Genomic DNA, 16,913 nt, shown 5'->3' on the forward strand with positions numbered 1-16,913 from the left:
AGGGGAGGGGCAGAGAGGGAGAGAGAATTCCAAACACTGACAGTGCGAAGCCAGATGTGGGGCTCCAACTCATGGACCATGAGATCATGACCTGAGCAGAAATCAGGAGTTGGGACACTTAACTAAATGAACCACCCAGGTGCCCCAAGGTTTAAAAATTTTTAAACAATGATGATTATAGAATTATAATTATAGAATTATAATATTCAATCATTTAAAATATAGCAACGTTTTATACTTATAATCTAAATTGACTTGTTTCCAAATGAAAACCAACTTTGTTGTATGTTAAAAAAAATTGGAATAATGTTTATGATTTGAAAATTTTCTAAAGTGTCCAGTTGCTTCTGAGGCTTAAGGTGATCATATTTAGGGACAGAAATGTAGGATCTTTGTTTACAGCACTGCAATTGGTCTATTTTGGCTGTATGGATCACAAAATACAAGGACAAGACCAGACCAGGGAACATGTCATATTGCTAGAATCATGGCTACGATTTTGATTGTCCTAGTAATTGAGGAGTCTAGACACTGGCCAGAGATTATAGCTTTGGGGAAGTGGAGCTACATAGGAGTGTGGCAGTCTGTCTTCCACATGCTTGATTAACCCATAATTCATAAGTAATCATAGCTACAGTTTGTTAATAGGTGACTTCCTCGCTTAAACACCCCTTCGAGGCTCATAACTGCGATTAGAATAAATCTGAGACTCAACAGAGTTTGCAAGGCTTTAATGTAATCTGGCTCCTGTCCTGTCTGGCTCATCCTCCACTCCCACATTCTGCTCTCCAGGAGTACTAAAATTGCCACAGTGCATGCTCTCTACACGTATCCTCACCCCTCTTCCAGCCATCACTCCAGGGGTCCTCTCATGTTTTTCTCTTTGCCTAGAGTACCTGGTCTTGCATTTTTCTTTAGTTCATTTCTCCTGAATCTTTCAGATTGCAGTCTGTTGTCACTTCTGCTTAGACTCCTTGTGTTATCAAGGCGGGATGTGAGGTACCTGCTCCAGACCTTCATAGTTTCCTACATTTGTCCTTACTTTGTCCTTATCCTAGCTATGTCGTTCTTGCTGGGACCTACCTCTCTCCCCTCTGAGTGTAAAAAGTGGGAGCTGCATCTTTGCAGATGCTGAGTCTTGTTCTGTATTCTGTGGACAGCTACACATACCAGGTTCTACTCAGTAGGCACCCAGCAAGAACCTCCTGAATGTCTGCTGAATGAACAGAAACAGAAATAAACCCAAAACATGGATCTAGGAATGGTAGCCTCCAAGAACAAGTGCATCTCAGTTAGAGAAAATGATACTGAATATTTTTAAGACTCTTGATACATGTCATCATGTTTTGGAAAAAGAAGAAGGCCATCTAGATGTCATCAGAGTCCTGTTAAAATGAACACTGAACAGCATGGGATACTCTACTTTTGGTTTGTTATAAGTTTGAGAAAATTTTAGCAAATTTAAGGGTTCAAAACCAGTATAATATGTAAAATTTTATACTTGTTTCCTTTTTATTGAGACAAATGGCTTAAATACTATCCCCCGCTGTGATATTTTTGGTTTTATTGCTCATTTTATTTCTTGAAATATTAGTATTTTACTATTAATTTTTATGAGTTGTTTATATACCTAAAATATTAACCTTTGATTATTTATCTAGTAAATCTTCTTATGCTTCTAAATTTAATCTGGTTAATGTATTTTTGAGGGAGTAAAGCACAATGTTAAAAACATCTAGATAGCCTTATTACTTTTCAAATATAATTTTGTTTAGTATGGTAAAAATGCAGGCTTTTGTAGAAATTTGAAAAATCGATATAATCAAGAGGCACCTGGCTAGCTCAGTTGGTATAGCATACAGCTCTTAATCTCAAGGTTGTGAGTTCAAGCCCCATGTTGGGTGTAGAAATTACTTTAAAATAAAATCTTTAAAAAAATAGACAAATTAAAAGGAGATATTAAGAAATCTCTGCAATTTTATAAAAAATGGAATTGTGCTTTTTAAATCTAGGTATTTTTCCATAGAAAATATATGTGAATTTCTTGCCATGGCATTATATACAAAAACTCTTTTTAAGAGCTGCTTAGTATTTTAATGTGTGCAGATATCATAATATATTTAGCCAAACCTATACTATGGGACATTTATTTTCAGCTTATTGATGTAGAAAGTTCTACAATGAATATTCTTTCTCATGTAATTTTGTGTATCTTTGTAATTTGACACTTAGAATAAATCATTTTTAAAAGAATTTCTATATTCAGTGGTATAGAATATGTTTTTTAAAAGTTTATTTATTTTGAGAGAGATTGAGAGAGAGAGAGAGAGAGAGAGAGAGAGAGAGAGAGATCATGCATGCATGCACACAGAAGAGCAGGGGAGGGTCAGAGAGAGAGGGAGAGAGAGAATCCCAAGCAAGCTCCATGGTGTCAGCACATAGCTGGATACAGAGTTCGATCTCATGAACCATGAGATCATGAGCCAAAATCAAAAGTCAGATGCTTAACCAACTGAGGAACCCAGGTGCTCCAAATGGTATATATATTTTAAAGTTGTTGATACACTGCACCAATTGCCTTTCATAAAAGGGGTACCAATTTACACCCATTGTATAATGTAACAGAGCGCCCATTTTCTCTATTGCTTATTGAAACAAAATACAGTAGTTCCTCCCTCATCCGTGGTTTCACTTACCCATGGTTCAGAAGCAGATGATCCTTCTCCTGACATATTATCAGAAAGTCAATGGTAACCTCAAACTATGCCACAGTGCCTACGTCATTTGCCTCATTTTACTTCCTCTCTAGGCATTTTATCATCTCACATTATCACAAGAAGTAGGGTGAGTACTGTACAATAAAAGATTTTCAGAGAGGGACCACATTCACATAACTTTTATTGCAATATATTCTTCTAAAGTTCTATTTTATTATTAGTTATTATCATTAATCTCTTCCTGTGCCTAACTTACAAATTAAACTTTATCATAGGTATGTATGCATAGGGAAACAGTAAATACAGGTTTCAGTGCAATCTGTGATTTCAGGCATCTACTAGGAGTCTTTGGAACATATACACTATGGATAAGGAGGAGCTACTGAATTTTAATTTTTGACACTATTTACAAACCCAATTTTTATCTATCAGTGGGGCTAATAAACATTTATACTCCCTGGGTATCTGACAGTCACAGATACAGATTCTCTTTTGAAGAATGCATCTTCAACCCATGACTCAAAGGATTCTCACTGATAATGTTTCATGCACGCATACACACAGTTACAAAACATACGGAAACAGAAAAGTACCAGCAAGATCAAAAAGCAGAGTCACACAAAGATTTTAAAAATAGGAATTACAGATACACCATACAAAAATAAGTACTTTAAAAAAAAAAAAAAAAAAGCAGGGCTCCTGGGTGGCTCTGTTAAGTGTCCGACTCTTGGTTTTGGCTCAGGTCATGATCTCACAGTTGGTGGGTTTGAGCCCCACATCAGGCTCCACACAAAGTGTGGAGCCTGCTTGGGATTCTCTTCCTCTCTCTCTGCCCCTCCCCTGCTTGCTCTCTCTCTCTCTTTCTCTCTCAAAATAAATAAAGAAATAAACATTAAAAAATTAATTAATAAAAATAAAGGTTTAAAAATATGAGTAAGAAATAACTGTAAAAATGTGTTTTTCAAAGGGACCAAATAGAACTTATAGAGATTAAAATGCAAAAATCAAAATTAAAAACTCAAGGGGAAGTTAAATGTGATAGTAGAGACAGGTAAGAAGAAAATAGGCAAGATAAAAGAGAATTCTGAAGTGATGCTCAGCATGTGGCACAGAAAGACACAGAGATTAAAAAAAAAATGAAAAAAGATAGAGTGTCTGACAAACAGCCAGCTCATCAAAGTCCTGTACAGAGTTCATGGGATGGATAGAAAAAATATGCAAAAAGGTAAGTCTGAGAACTTAACAAAATTAAAGACAGGAATACTCAGATACAATGTAGGATTGGGGGAAAGCATCCCCACCTAAAAAGAATTCTAGTGATTCCATGATTCTATGCAGAATATTAAAGACAAAAAGATCTAAAAAGCAGCAGAGAAAAGACAGATGGAGTGACAGACTACCAGCTGACACCTCAACCACATCAAAGGAAACCAAAAGACTACAGAATAATGCCTTCAAAAATGCTGTGAGAAAATAAGTCCAATTAAAATAGTATACTCAGTGAAGTGACCTTCCAAGAAAAACATTATTCCATTGAGATGATCTACAAAGTCAAAATTTGATTCTTTGAAAAGAATATCAAAATTGACAAACTTCTTTGTGGATCCTGAGAAACTTAACAGAAGACCATGGGGGAGGGGAAGAAAAAAAAAAAAGAGGTCAGAGAGGGAGGAAGCCAAAACATAAGAGACTCTTAAAAACTGAGAACAAACTGAGGGTTGATGGGTGTGGGAGGGAGGGGAGGGTGGGCAATGAGCATTGAGGAGGGCACCTGTTGGGATGAGCACTGGGTGTTGTATGGAAACCAATTTGACTATAAATTTCATATTTAAAAAACAAAAAAAAGGGGCGCCTGGGTGGCGCAGTCGGTTAAGTGTCCGACTTCAGCCAGGTCACGATCTCGCGGTCCGTGAGTTCGAGCCCCGCGTCGGGCTCTGGGCTGATGGCTCAGAGCCTGAAGCCTGTTTCCGGTTCTGGTCTCCCTCCCTCTCTGCCCCTCCTCCGTTCATGCTCTGTCTCTCTCTATCCCAAAAATAAATAAACGTTGAAAAAAAAATTTAAAAAAAAAAGAAAACAAAAAAAATTGACAAACTTCTGGCAAGAAAAAAAACAACAAAAGCAACAAACTAATATCAGAAATGAAAACAGACCCATAGCTACAGAAAGTTTTAAAAAAATGATAAGCAAATAATATAAACATCCCTCTGAACAATCATTAAACTAGCAAAAGAAATTAAGCATGGTCTAAGTAAGCGTGAGATACAATCTGGAACTTGACAAGCATCCTCAAATTTATATGAAAGAATAAAAGATCATAGGAAGAACAAGATAGGAGAACCTATCCACCCGAACTGAAGTCTTTTTGTAAAGCTATGGATACTATGGAATGTCCTGAATCCTAGGTAAATTGATTCAAGTCCCAGGCAGCAGATCAGTGAGAAAAGAAGAGATTCACAAATGATATTGGAATATTGGATATCAAGGTAAAAAGTATGAAAATAATTTCCTAGTGTAAGCACACCACAAAAATGAAAAAGTATTAAAGAATCAAAAAGTGTGTGAAACTTTAAATTTTGGGATAAGTATATGCTAATGTTTTTATTTCCTCTGAATAGGGAAAGTTTTCATTTTTCTTTGTAAAGAAGACACAGAAAGTATAATCTTTAAAGTAAATGTTTCCTAAGTTTGACAGTAGTAAAATAGGAACTCAATGTTTATCAGAGAACACTTTTAAAAAATAATGTAAAGACAAGCCACAAATAGAAGGTATGTGGATCACATAACCAGCAAAAGATAACTTCTGGAATAAATACATAACCCTAAAATCAATAAGAAAAGGATAAATAGAAGGTTTACAAAAGCCATAGGTAGGTACTTTATAGAACAATCATGAAAAGGCCAATGAACTATTGCCTTGATACTCAGTTAATGGTAATAATTAAAGAAATGAAAATTAAAACTACAAGGGATACCAAATTATACCCCCTATATTGACAAAAATAAGATCCTGTATTAATGATGATGTGGCATATGGAAACTCATTATACAGTGGTACTGAGATTCACAGATTGGTACAAATCACTTGGAAGAAGAATTTGGGATAATCTCCTAGTTAAAGAAGTGCATGTCTTATGAATTATCACTGTCACTCTAGAAATTTTTGCAAATGTGAACCAGAAGTCTTTACCAGAAGAATATTCATTGTAGCTTTGTTTTTCTTTTTGCAATAGTAAATCTTGCAAATAATTTAAATGCCACTTAAAAACAATAGATACATAAACTGTATTATCATATAGCATAATATTTTACAGCAGCAAAAATGAAAGAACTACAGCTATAATCATCAAATCCTAGAAATATAAATTTCAGCATAATAAAGCAAACTGGAAAAAATGTTGACATTTATATCAAAATTCAAAAAAACAAAAAAAAATAGTCAGTTGGACTATTTAAAGTTAAGACATTAAATGAAACCAAAGAGGGACGCCTGGGGGGCTCAGTGGTTAAGTGTCCAACTTCAGCTCAGGTTATGATCTCAAGGTCCGGGAGTTCAAGCCCCGCATCTAGCTCTGTGCTGACAGCTCAGAGCCTGGAGCCTGCTTCAGATTCTGTGTCTTCCTCTCTCTCCACCTCTCCCCCCTCTCAAAAATAAATAGACATGAAATAAATGAATGAATGAAAGAATGAATAAATAAATAAATAAATAAATAAAACCAAAGAAATCATAAACATGAAATTCAAGATATTGGTTACCTCTGAAAGTAGTCAAGGGTATAGAATCAGGTCTGGTTCTATTTTTTAGTTGGATGGGGGCACTTTGTTAACATTCCTTTAATATTTCATAAGCATTATTTACTATGCAACGTATAAACTATAGAAAAAATAACATAGGACAAAAATGTAGTGCAATGAATTACCTCAAAGCAGACACCTACATAATCACTACGTAGATTAAGTAATAAAATATTCAGCACTGTAGAAACTATGTCCTTCCTATCCTCAAAAAGTAACTACTATCCTTATAGATTTAATATCTGTGCATACATCCTTAAACCCTAGGGTGTTTTGCCTCTATTTTTTTTTGTTGTTTGTTTGTTTATTGAAAGAGTGGGGGAGGGGCAATGGACAGGAAAAGAAAGAATCTTAAGCAAGTTCCATGCCCAGCATGGAGCCCAACTTGGGGCTCCATCTCATGACCAGTCTCCAGATCATGATCTGCACCTAAATCAAAAGTAGGTTGCTTAAATGACTGAGCCAGCCAGGTGCCCCTGCCCCTGTTTTCTTCAAACTTAACATGAATAAAGTCATACGGTTAATTATTTTGTGTCTGGCTTCTTTGGTCAACATTATGCTGGTAGAATCACACATTCTCCACGTTGTTGAATGTCTATAGTTTTGTCATTTTCACTGTTGCTTATTTTTTCATTGCCTGGATACATCACAATGTCTCTATTCATTCCATTGTCGGTGGGCATTTAGGTTGCTTCTGATCTGGGGCAATTATGAATAGTGATGCTATATAGTTATGCCCATGTTTCTTCACATACAACATTGATGTCAGGTCCTAAAAGAACTAAATTAATGGCTTACATGTTATTTTGTATGTACTAAACATTACATAATAATAAATAATGTAAGAAGCCTTCTTTGCCAAATTAGTAGGTAATGAATGCTATTACTATTTTAGTTTCACATTTTGGTTACTACTAGTAGTAAACGTTTTATTTTTTCTTTTCCTACTTTAATTTGGATGTTATTTTTGTGAATTGCTATTGATGTTACTTGCTCATTTTTCAAACTGTATGGTACTATATTTTGATTTGCAAAAATCATTTATTAATAATTATACTAAACTTTGTACTTATTAATGGAAATACATTTATTTTTTTTTAATTTGCCCCATTTTTTTCACCTTTAAATTGTTTTAATGGCTGGTTTTTTTAAACTTTCTTTTTTATGGTCATAAATTAAAGATATCACTGCAAAAAATTGCAAAAAACCCCTAAGGTATAAAAACCCTTTTAATTCTCTCTTTCCAATTAACTATTGTTAATTTTGGTGCATGCCTTTTATGACTGTATATAAAACATATATTTTATATATATAGCATGTGTGTGACTATATATTATATATATTTATGTTGACTATATATATTAACTGTACATAAAGTATACATACATTTATTTACATATTAAATATATGTGTATATATACATATACTTACATATATTTATATCAATATATAAAATTATATATTCACACACATGTAGTTTTACAAAAGGAGGATTATTTTTTCTGCTTAACAGAGCACACAGCACATTTTTTTCCTCAATAAATAAAGTTTTACATCATCATTTAAAAATATTTTAATGTTGAGGCACTTGGGTGGCTCAGTCAGTTAAGCATCTGACTCTTGATTTCAGGTCATGATCTCACAGTAGTGAGATGGAGCCCCACTTTGGGCTCCCTGCTCAGTGCAGAGCCTTCTCTCTCTCTCTCTCTCTCTCTCTCTCCCCCTCTTTCCCTCTCCCCATTTGTTTTCTCTCTCTCTCTCTCTCTCTCTCTCTCTCTCAAATAAAAATTTTTAAACATTTAAAATATTTTAATGGTATTCCATTGCATACATAGGTTATTCATTCATTCAACACATACTGACTGAGTCCCTTAGTAACTGTATAGCAGCATCATTTTATAGGCCTTGGGGGCAAAACAATGCACAGAATTCCTGCAAAGATGGAGTCTGAATGCTACTGGGGAAAATATACAGTAAACAAATAATATTTTATGTTATACAAGGTAACCAGAGGTACTAGGAAGAAAAAAAGCAAGCAAGAGGATGGAGATTAATGGGTGTGAGGGGAGAGGGCACTCAAGGAAGGCCTCTTAATGAACAGAAACATAACTGAAGTATGAGAGCCCACCATGCCAATATTTTGGGCAAAATCATTTTAGGCAGAGAAATAATAAATGCAAGTTTGTTAGGCAAAGCTTACAAAAAATAGTTATATGATATTGGTTAACATTTAGGTTACTTCCAAATATTTAAAATTTTAAACAAATTTGGCGAGAAAATTCTTGTCAAGACTTCCTAAATTCTTGCAGACATTCTATTCTTCTCCTTAATTTTCAAACCCACTTTTTCCCTGTTGTATATTCATGGCTATGCTGATATGAAAACATGAAATCATATATTAGAGGACATAAATCTGATGCCATCTTACTCCATAGGCCTAATTCACATTTTTTAAGAGGAAAAATAAAAGTCTTGAGAAGAAAAAATAACTTTTTATGAAATGTTAGAATATAGAATGTTTAATTTAGAGGGGAATGTTTAGAGCTAAGACAAAAAAAAATTGAAATGACTTGCCTTTAGTTGTACTGCTACTTAATACTTTCTTTTTATGCCATTTTAATACCATAGACACTTTAATAAAATCACTTAAAAATAAGAACTTTGACACACACATATTTTTTTAAATCTCCTTTAGGTTGCTGATGTCAAGCCTTTCTCAGGACCTTTTAATGTCTTGCCTGTGAAGACAAGATGGAGTGACATTGGCTTTCATATCCTTCTATTTGATCTGGAAAACCTTGTTGAACTTTTGCTGCCAACTCCAGTCTGTGACGTTGACCCTTCCAATTCATTCTATGGTAGTGAGATCCTGAGAAGAGCCAAAAGCACAGTTGAGAAGAAAACACTGACTCTGAAAAGAAATAAAACTGCCTCTGGTTCTCTCTCAGCAGAGGCACAAGCCAAGCCTGTCAGTGAGAACCCAGCCCAGGGAGAGAATACTGCCAAATCCTTAGGAGATAATGAAGGCATTAAAAGGCAGAAGAAAATAAAGAACTCCAAAAAGATGCACCCCAAGCCATCAAGAAAAGTGGATGCCAACATCACGATAGACACAGCTAAATTGTTCCTCTCTTGCTTTTTGCCGTGGGGAGTAGATAAAGAATTTGATAATCTGTGCATTAAGCATCTAGATATTTTAAAGCTTCAGGGTTCTGTTTCTTTAGGACTTGCCTCAAATGAAGATCACTTCTCATTGATGCTGCCGGGTTGGGATTTATGCAATGCCGAAATGAAAAAAGACTATTCAAAAGTAAATTTATTTTCCAAAAAAGTTTTGGACTTGTCAAATAAATACACGTCCACTCTTCCAAACCAAGTTGGGATGCCAAGAGGACTGGAAAATAATTGTGATTCTTCGCAAGAGTCAAACACCCTAAACACTATAGTTTATTTATTGAACAGACTATTTGCAGTTAATAAGTTAGTTAACACACCTTTAGAGTTGGCATGTGGAATTGACAGGTAAGACATGCATAAAGATTTTGACTATTGTTATTTGGGACATTAAAAATTATCATTATTTGCTGTATTCATTCATCTCTCTAACCTCCCGCCCTCCTTTCCATCCTCCTTTCTTTTAGTCTCCTAAGTGAAGACTAAATATGCAGCAACTCCTTTAGCTTAAAACACATTTAAGAAAAATCTTGCTATTAATTAATTGAGATTAGAGGATAATCTGGGCAATAAATCTATATATTTTAAAATTTATTCATTCAACAAATATATATTGCTTTCATAATATGTGCCAGGAAAATCATAGTGTTGGATGATGAATGAAATAATAGATAGGTAGATAGAAAGATGGATGATAGATAGATTGATTCATACACACGTTGAAATCCATTTTACTTGCTGTGAATTAAATATGAACAAAGAACATTTAAGTAAATACCAATAATAATGTATTTCATATATCATCAGAAAAAGTTTTAAAATTTCATACCTGAAATCCCACCATTTAATTTATACTTTGGTGTATTAAACTAGAGAAAGCTATCAGTAATTCATTTACAAAAAGTACAGTTTAGTAAAAATAGCTATTGTTCTTTGCATGTTTAATATCTATTAGTCACCATTTAAGCACTTACATGATTTCATTTAATATGCAAAGCTGGCATATAGGTATTATTAATTTGCTCCTTGTAAAGATGAGGGCATTGAGTCTTGAGAATTTATCTTCAAGACAAATTCACCTCCTTAGAGACTGATTCAAAGCAGAGCTCCATTCTAATTCCAGAGCCGCATTAATTACTAAACTTAACTCTGTGTGTTTACCTTCTTCCACTGCTAAAATTAGTATAGCCTTTCATTGTATGATGTTAGAGGATTGAATTCAGGTGCTTACTGAATATATCCTTAACACTAGCCTACAGAGGAAGTATAAATAAATGTCTCATTTGGGTAGGAACTAATTCAAATGATAAAAATAATACACATGAAATAAATAGAAACACTGAGGTAGGAATGAAGAGGAATGAAGAAAAGGAATGAAGAAAAATATTTGTAGTATAGATAAGTATTTTGGTGGCCAGAGTAAAGAGAATAATTAGTGTGAGATGAAACCAACAGAAAGCCTTCACAGAAGAGACATTGTCTGAAGTGCCTACTGCATGGTGGTAAATGGTCCTTGACATTTCTGTTATGTGATAGGAGCTCAGTTCAACATGTATCTGTGCCAGGCACTATATAATAGGCACAGTTTCTGCCCTCAGTAGACCTAGCAAGTTGGGTAGCAAGTCTATGTGGATTACATAGGATTCAGTGTTATGCTTCCTTCCATTATAATGATTCTATACTATAGCATTTCCCATTTTCTGTTCTGTGGCCTTAAGAGGGAGGAAAGAGATTGGTAAATTTCTGTGATTTGCACACTTAATTTTCCTCTTTTCTTTTTTTCTGTTTATAAATATAAAATATAAATATGAATATGTTATATATACACACACACATTTAAATTTCAAATAGGCTTCTTTTATTTTCCCTTCTAGTACTAAGAAAATTACAAAGCACTTAACAAAAATCCAGTCAGCCTGAAGCCAGAAAACCTGGGAATAAATCCTGGTTTTGTTGTTTAACTAGCGATGTCGCTTTGGACAAGTCACTTAGCCCCTCTGGGCCTGGCTTTCCTCATGTAGGATATGAAGTGGATGGGATAGGTGACTACTAAGATTTCTTCAAATTCTTAAAAAACTAGGCTGCTAACCAATTATATTTGCCTAATCATGACCCCACTAAGTTGATGAGTTACTGTTTGCTGGAAGTTTTCATTCTGAGTTTGCTCCTGATAAGAAGTACAGAATGTAGAGGATGTGTCTGGTGTCCTAAAGGGAGATTAAGGGCTTTCAGCATGCTTTCCACTAAATGGCCTTAAAATTGTTGTCATACATTAGTTCATTCTTTACAAAATTCTTCATTAAGAAAAAAATCATTGAGTAGAGGTGTCAGGATTAGAGACTGCCTCTGTAAAATAGTCATTTCAACTTTGATCTGCTGTCAGGGACTGTATGTCATTTTTTAGGAAATCAAAATAACATGTATTGGATTTGTCACACCAAATCCTTCCAACAGATTTGGCCGTTTCGCTAACATTTCACTGTGGTTGTAAAGGTTGAGAAAATCCTGGTGTACTTAACAACTGGGTACATGACGTAAATGCATTTTAAGGAAAGAGCCATCTGCCTATGAGAGTATTCCTGAAGAGTATCTCAAAGTTCCTATGATTAAATCACTGGCACTAGTGTAAAGCCTGCCTCCATCAGGTCCTTACTGTACCTGGGGAGAACTCTTGGGCAGATATCAACATTTTAGGATCGAAAAATTCATTGCATTAGCCACAAATTACAGGACTTAACATAGTGGGACTCCTACAAAAGTGAGTCACAAGGTAATTCTGGTATAAACTAAGGTTCACAATTCAACAGGGATTAAGGTTCCGGGTAGGAACAAACTGGGGAAATAAAGATTTACCAAAGACATTAATGTGGACAACACTGCTAAAAATAATCTGTGTTCAGTTCCTGAATTTTTTGAAGTGGTCGTGCACTCTTCAATTGATTTCTTTTTTTTTTTTTTAATTTTTTTTTTTCAACGTTTATTTATTTTTGGGACAGAGAGAGACAGAGCATGAACGGGGGAGGGGCAGAGAGAGAGGGAGACACAGAATCAGAAACAGGCTCCAGGCTCTGAGCCATCAGCCCAGAGCCCGACGCGGGGCTCGAACTCACGGACCGCGAGATCGTGACCTGGCTGAAGTCGGACGCTCAACCGACTGCGCCACCCAGGCGCCCCTTCAATTGATTTCTAAAAATACTTTTCATACATCTTTAATAATATCCTTTGTTTTTTCCCCCACAGGTCTTTCAAAATGGAATCTGTGCACAACAAGGCAAGAATTCCCGGGAATGAGATTTCGAATATTTCAAGCTTCTATGGTTACTTACGAAATGGTAAGGCAGTTACAGATATAGCCTCATTTTTTTTCTTCTATGAAATAAAATAACTTGCCTACCCATAACTGGATAGCACTTGACAATTTAGAAGGAGCATTATGTGTATTTATTGTTTGATTTAGTCTTCATTTCACATGGCTATACTTTTGTATTCTGCCTGTATTTTAAATATACATGATTTTTTATTAAAATAAATAACATAATAAGACATGCAGTGTGATGAATTTCATCAAATGATCTTTGAAATGCCTGAAAATCTGAAACTTTTCAGCAAAAGAAATACTTGGTTATTAAATTAAGGTCACATGTGATTTATGGGAAAGATTATTACATCAGTATCTTTATTAGCAAATAAGTGATTATTATATTAGAGAATTTTATAGCTTTTTCAGAAGGTTATAGTGGTCTTCGAATTCTTCTGAGAAATAGTCTTAGTGCTTATATTTTCTTTTGATGCCAAATCGCTAATTTATCCTCAAAATCTGCTTTTCTAAATTAAAAAAAAAACTTTTAATGCTTATTTATTTTTGAGAGACAGGGGTGGGATAGGAGCATAGAGAGGGAGACACAGAATCAGAAGCAGAATCTAGGCTCTGAGCTGTCAGCACAGAGCCCAACATGGAGCTTGAACCCACAGACTGTGAGATCATGACCTAAACTGAAGTCGAACATTTAACCTACTGAGCCACCCACGTGCCCCATCTAAATTTTTGACATCTTAGTAAATGGCAAATCTGCCCGTCTAGTTGTTCAGGCCAAGAACTTTGGTGTTGTTTTGACTTTCCCCTTTTTCTCATACCCCACATTCCAATCTTTTAATAATAAACATGCTGGTTCTACCTTCAGAATATATTCCAGATTCTGTTTCTCTCTACCCGCATGACCATCCCTGAGCCTTCATCCCCTCCTGCCTGGACTACAGTAACAGAAGCCTCCTAACCACCCTTGTGCTCCTATTCCTGCTTCACACACTGTTCACAATCAAGCAGCAAAAACAACCTATCAGAAACTAAGTCAGAACCTCATGCTTTTGTTCAACACATTTCAGTGGCTTCTGTTTCATTCTGAATAAAAGCCAGTCTCTAGGACAGCAGACAAGGCCCAATATAACCTGGCTGTTCTGCCTCTGTCATTGCACACACGCCCTTACCTGACTTCATCTCTTTGGGGTTCCCCTTGCTGAGCGTGCTCCAGCTACACTGGACTTTTTACTCTTATCCAAACATAGGGCCTTTGCACTGGCTATTTCCACTCCTTAGAATGTTCTTTTCTCAGATTCCAGAGGTCAACCTGCTGCCCCCCACCTTACATCCTTCCTTCTTGCTCAAATGCCATCTCATTGACGAAGGTGCCCTCCTTTTTCCCCAGCACACTCTACCCCATTCCCTATTTTACTGTTTTCCAAAATTCTTTTCATTTTCTGATGTAATATATATATATATTTTTTTTCACTTGCCATCTACGTCCTGCTACTAAAATGAAAGCTCCATGGGGGTTATTATTTATTTATGACAGTTTTTTTCACTGCTGTGTCTCCAGTTCCCAGAGCAATGCCTTCAAGGAATTAAATACCTTTGGATTCATAGGTGAATAGTAAATAGAACAATGGTTTTGAAAATAGATGGCTGAAGTTTAAGATCTAGTTCTGCCACTTACTACTTATGCAATTTGGGGCATTTCTTTTACTCCCTTAAAAGTTGATTTACTACATTTGCAAAATGGGAATGAGATTCTGGGCTTGACATGCACTATGCCTCCAAAGTTGTACAGTATATGATCAGTACATTAAGATGCCCTGAACAATGGTACATAAGGGCCCTCTCAAGTCTATTGAAAAGAATATTTTGAATATTTTAAAGTGAGAGTTTATTAATAGTTCCAATTTTTGAGTAACTAGTATATTCAAAGAATTATGCTAATGATTTTACACATATTATCTCAATATATAAACAATCTCACACAGTAGGAGGGACTATCTCTGTTTTACCCTCAGGAAAATTGGGGCTCAGGGAAGTTAGATGACTCACTCAGAGGCAAACAGCTGTTAAGCAGAGAGGCCAGGACTCTGACCCCAACGACTTGCTCTTTCCATTATGTCAGTATACTTCTCAGTTATGATTACAACCAGTGTCCCCTTCAAATGGTCCCAGTCTGGATTGCCTGCCTTCTCCTTAAACTGTAGCCCTTAACAGGATATTTATCCTCATTTTAATTTTTTATGAAATTAATAAAGGGATTAGAATTCAAGGCATAATATGAGTGGTTTCTGCAGAGACCAAGAGAATTGCTAACCAGAGCCATGGAGGTTCCAGGTGCCCCAGCCAAAGCCAAGAGCAACTAGTGTCATTATTGAATTATCTCCCTCGTGTTTAGAGGTCATATTTATAGCATTTAAGATCACCTAGGTCCTAAGGAAACATGGTTTTGTGTTTTAATAACTGGAATATGGGAGGTGAAGGGAAAGGAGGGATTCATTTTATGCTATTAATTCAATAAAGTCAAAGCCTAGAGAATAAAATAATACTTTGAGGTGCTCATTCTAAAGGGTTGACAGGAACCAATACCCACTTCTGTCATCAAAAATGGTGACTCAGTAATATTGGTAAGCCTGGGGTGTTTTCTTTTTATCTTTCCCCCTGATGTTGCAATTAATTCTTTAGCTTACTGACATTGGCAAGAAAAGTTGGCTCTCATTTCTACCTCATATTAAAATTTTAACATCACATTAAAGTGCACTGTGAAGTACCCCATGATGCCAGTAAGTAGTTACAGTTGAGACCAATACTTAGCTTTGATGGTAGAGTCACAAGGTCAACAGAATAAGGGGGCGGGGTGGGGAAGGAGAGAGATCAAAAGAAAATTTTCTCTTACCTGCTGTGCTCCTGAAGAAATGGAGAATATGACTTCAAAATCATAGTGTTCTATCATACTTACATGTTTTATGCGCACATCTTGGTCATTTAAAATTCACATCATATGTTCCTTCAGGGAAAAATAATGATAATAATGAGTCAGAAGTTTCTTATATATTTTTTTAATATTCTCAGTTGACTGAAGATAGAAATATGTTCAATATTTTCTATCACATTTCCCTTGACCACTAATATGATATATAAAATATATATAAAATACAAAATATTTATAAATTAGATATTTGTACATACACAGACACATATATTAATATGTAAAATGGTGATTCTATGAAAACCATACTGGAATAATACTAACTTAAACAGTTAATACCAGAATTTCAAACACATATTAATACATTAATTTAAATAGACAATTACAGTAATTTTCCCTCCAATGCAAGCCGTCATCATTTTTCCTTATCTCACTCCTAGGATCTGGCACCTAGATAATATACTTTAGCCATCAGAAAGCCTTAATTGATCAATTTTTCATTTGGATGATAATATGTACATTTTCAATTAATGAAAAGGCACTTATTAAGTGCTCTTTTGTGTAGGGGGCTGCTGGACACTCTACAGATCAATTTAAATAAACCAAGCTCTAGCTCACTCTTAAAATTTCACACTGAACGTTAAGGCAAATAGATGGAAAGGACATTCAAAAGGGCAAACTTAAAAGAAACAATACATAACAAAATGAGTCAAATTAAAACATAAGTGCTATATCTATTGATCAGAGTAGTATAACTGGGTAAGGACAAATCAAAGGAAGTCTTTTATATGATTTCTGTGTGATAGATACTGATTCATAGCAAGGTAGTATTTCAGGACCTATTTGCATGAGAAAGGAATTGTAAAAATTTGGCAATCTGTTTTGGGTGGGAGTATTAGTCATTGCATTCTGCTGGCAAAAACTACAAAGATGGGTTTAAGGTATAAAGATGAATTTGATTTGATATGAATATGTATTAGTATAATCATTA

The 16,913-nt window shown here is 35.2% G+C and overlaps 1 protein-coding gene across 3 annotated transcripts in view; it reads left to right on the forward strand.

The window, feature by feature from the left end:
• The window catches only part of WDR72 (WD repeat domain 72), a 229,147-nt gene that overhangs the window by 129,398 nt on the left and 82,836 nt on the right, over positions 1 to 16,913 (forward strand). For all 3 annotated transcript variants that reach the window (XM_045449695.1, XM_045449696.1, XM_045449694.1), the window contains exons 15-16: positions 9,205 to 10,031; positions 12,924 to 13,015. In XM_045449695.1, the coding sequence (XP_045305651.1) occupies positions 9,205 to 10,031; positions 12,924 to 13,015 (919 nt within the window). The remainder of the gene's footprint in view (positions 1 to 9,204; positions 10,032 to 12,923; positions 13,016 to 16,913) is intronic.

The sequence above is a fragment of the Leopardus geoffroyi genome, chromosome B3, assembly GCF_018350155.1.
Source record: "Leopardus geoffroyi isolate Oge1 chromosome B3, O.geoffroyi_Oge1_pat1.0, whole genome shotgun sequence".
In the NCBI taxonomy this organism is placed as follows: domain Eukaryota; kingdom Metazoa; phylum Chordata; class Mammalia; order Carnivora; family Felidae; genus Leopardus; species Leopardus geoffroyi.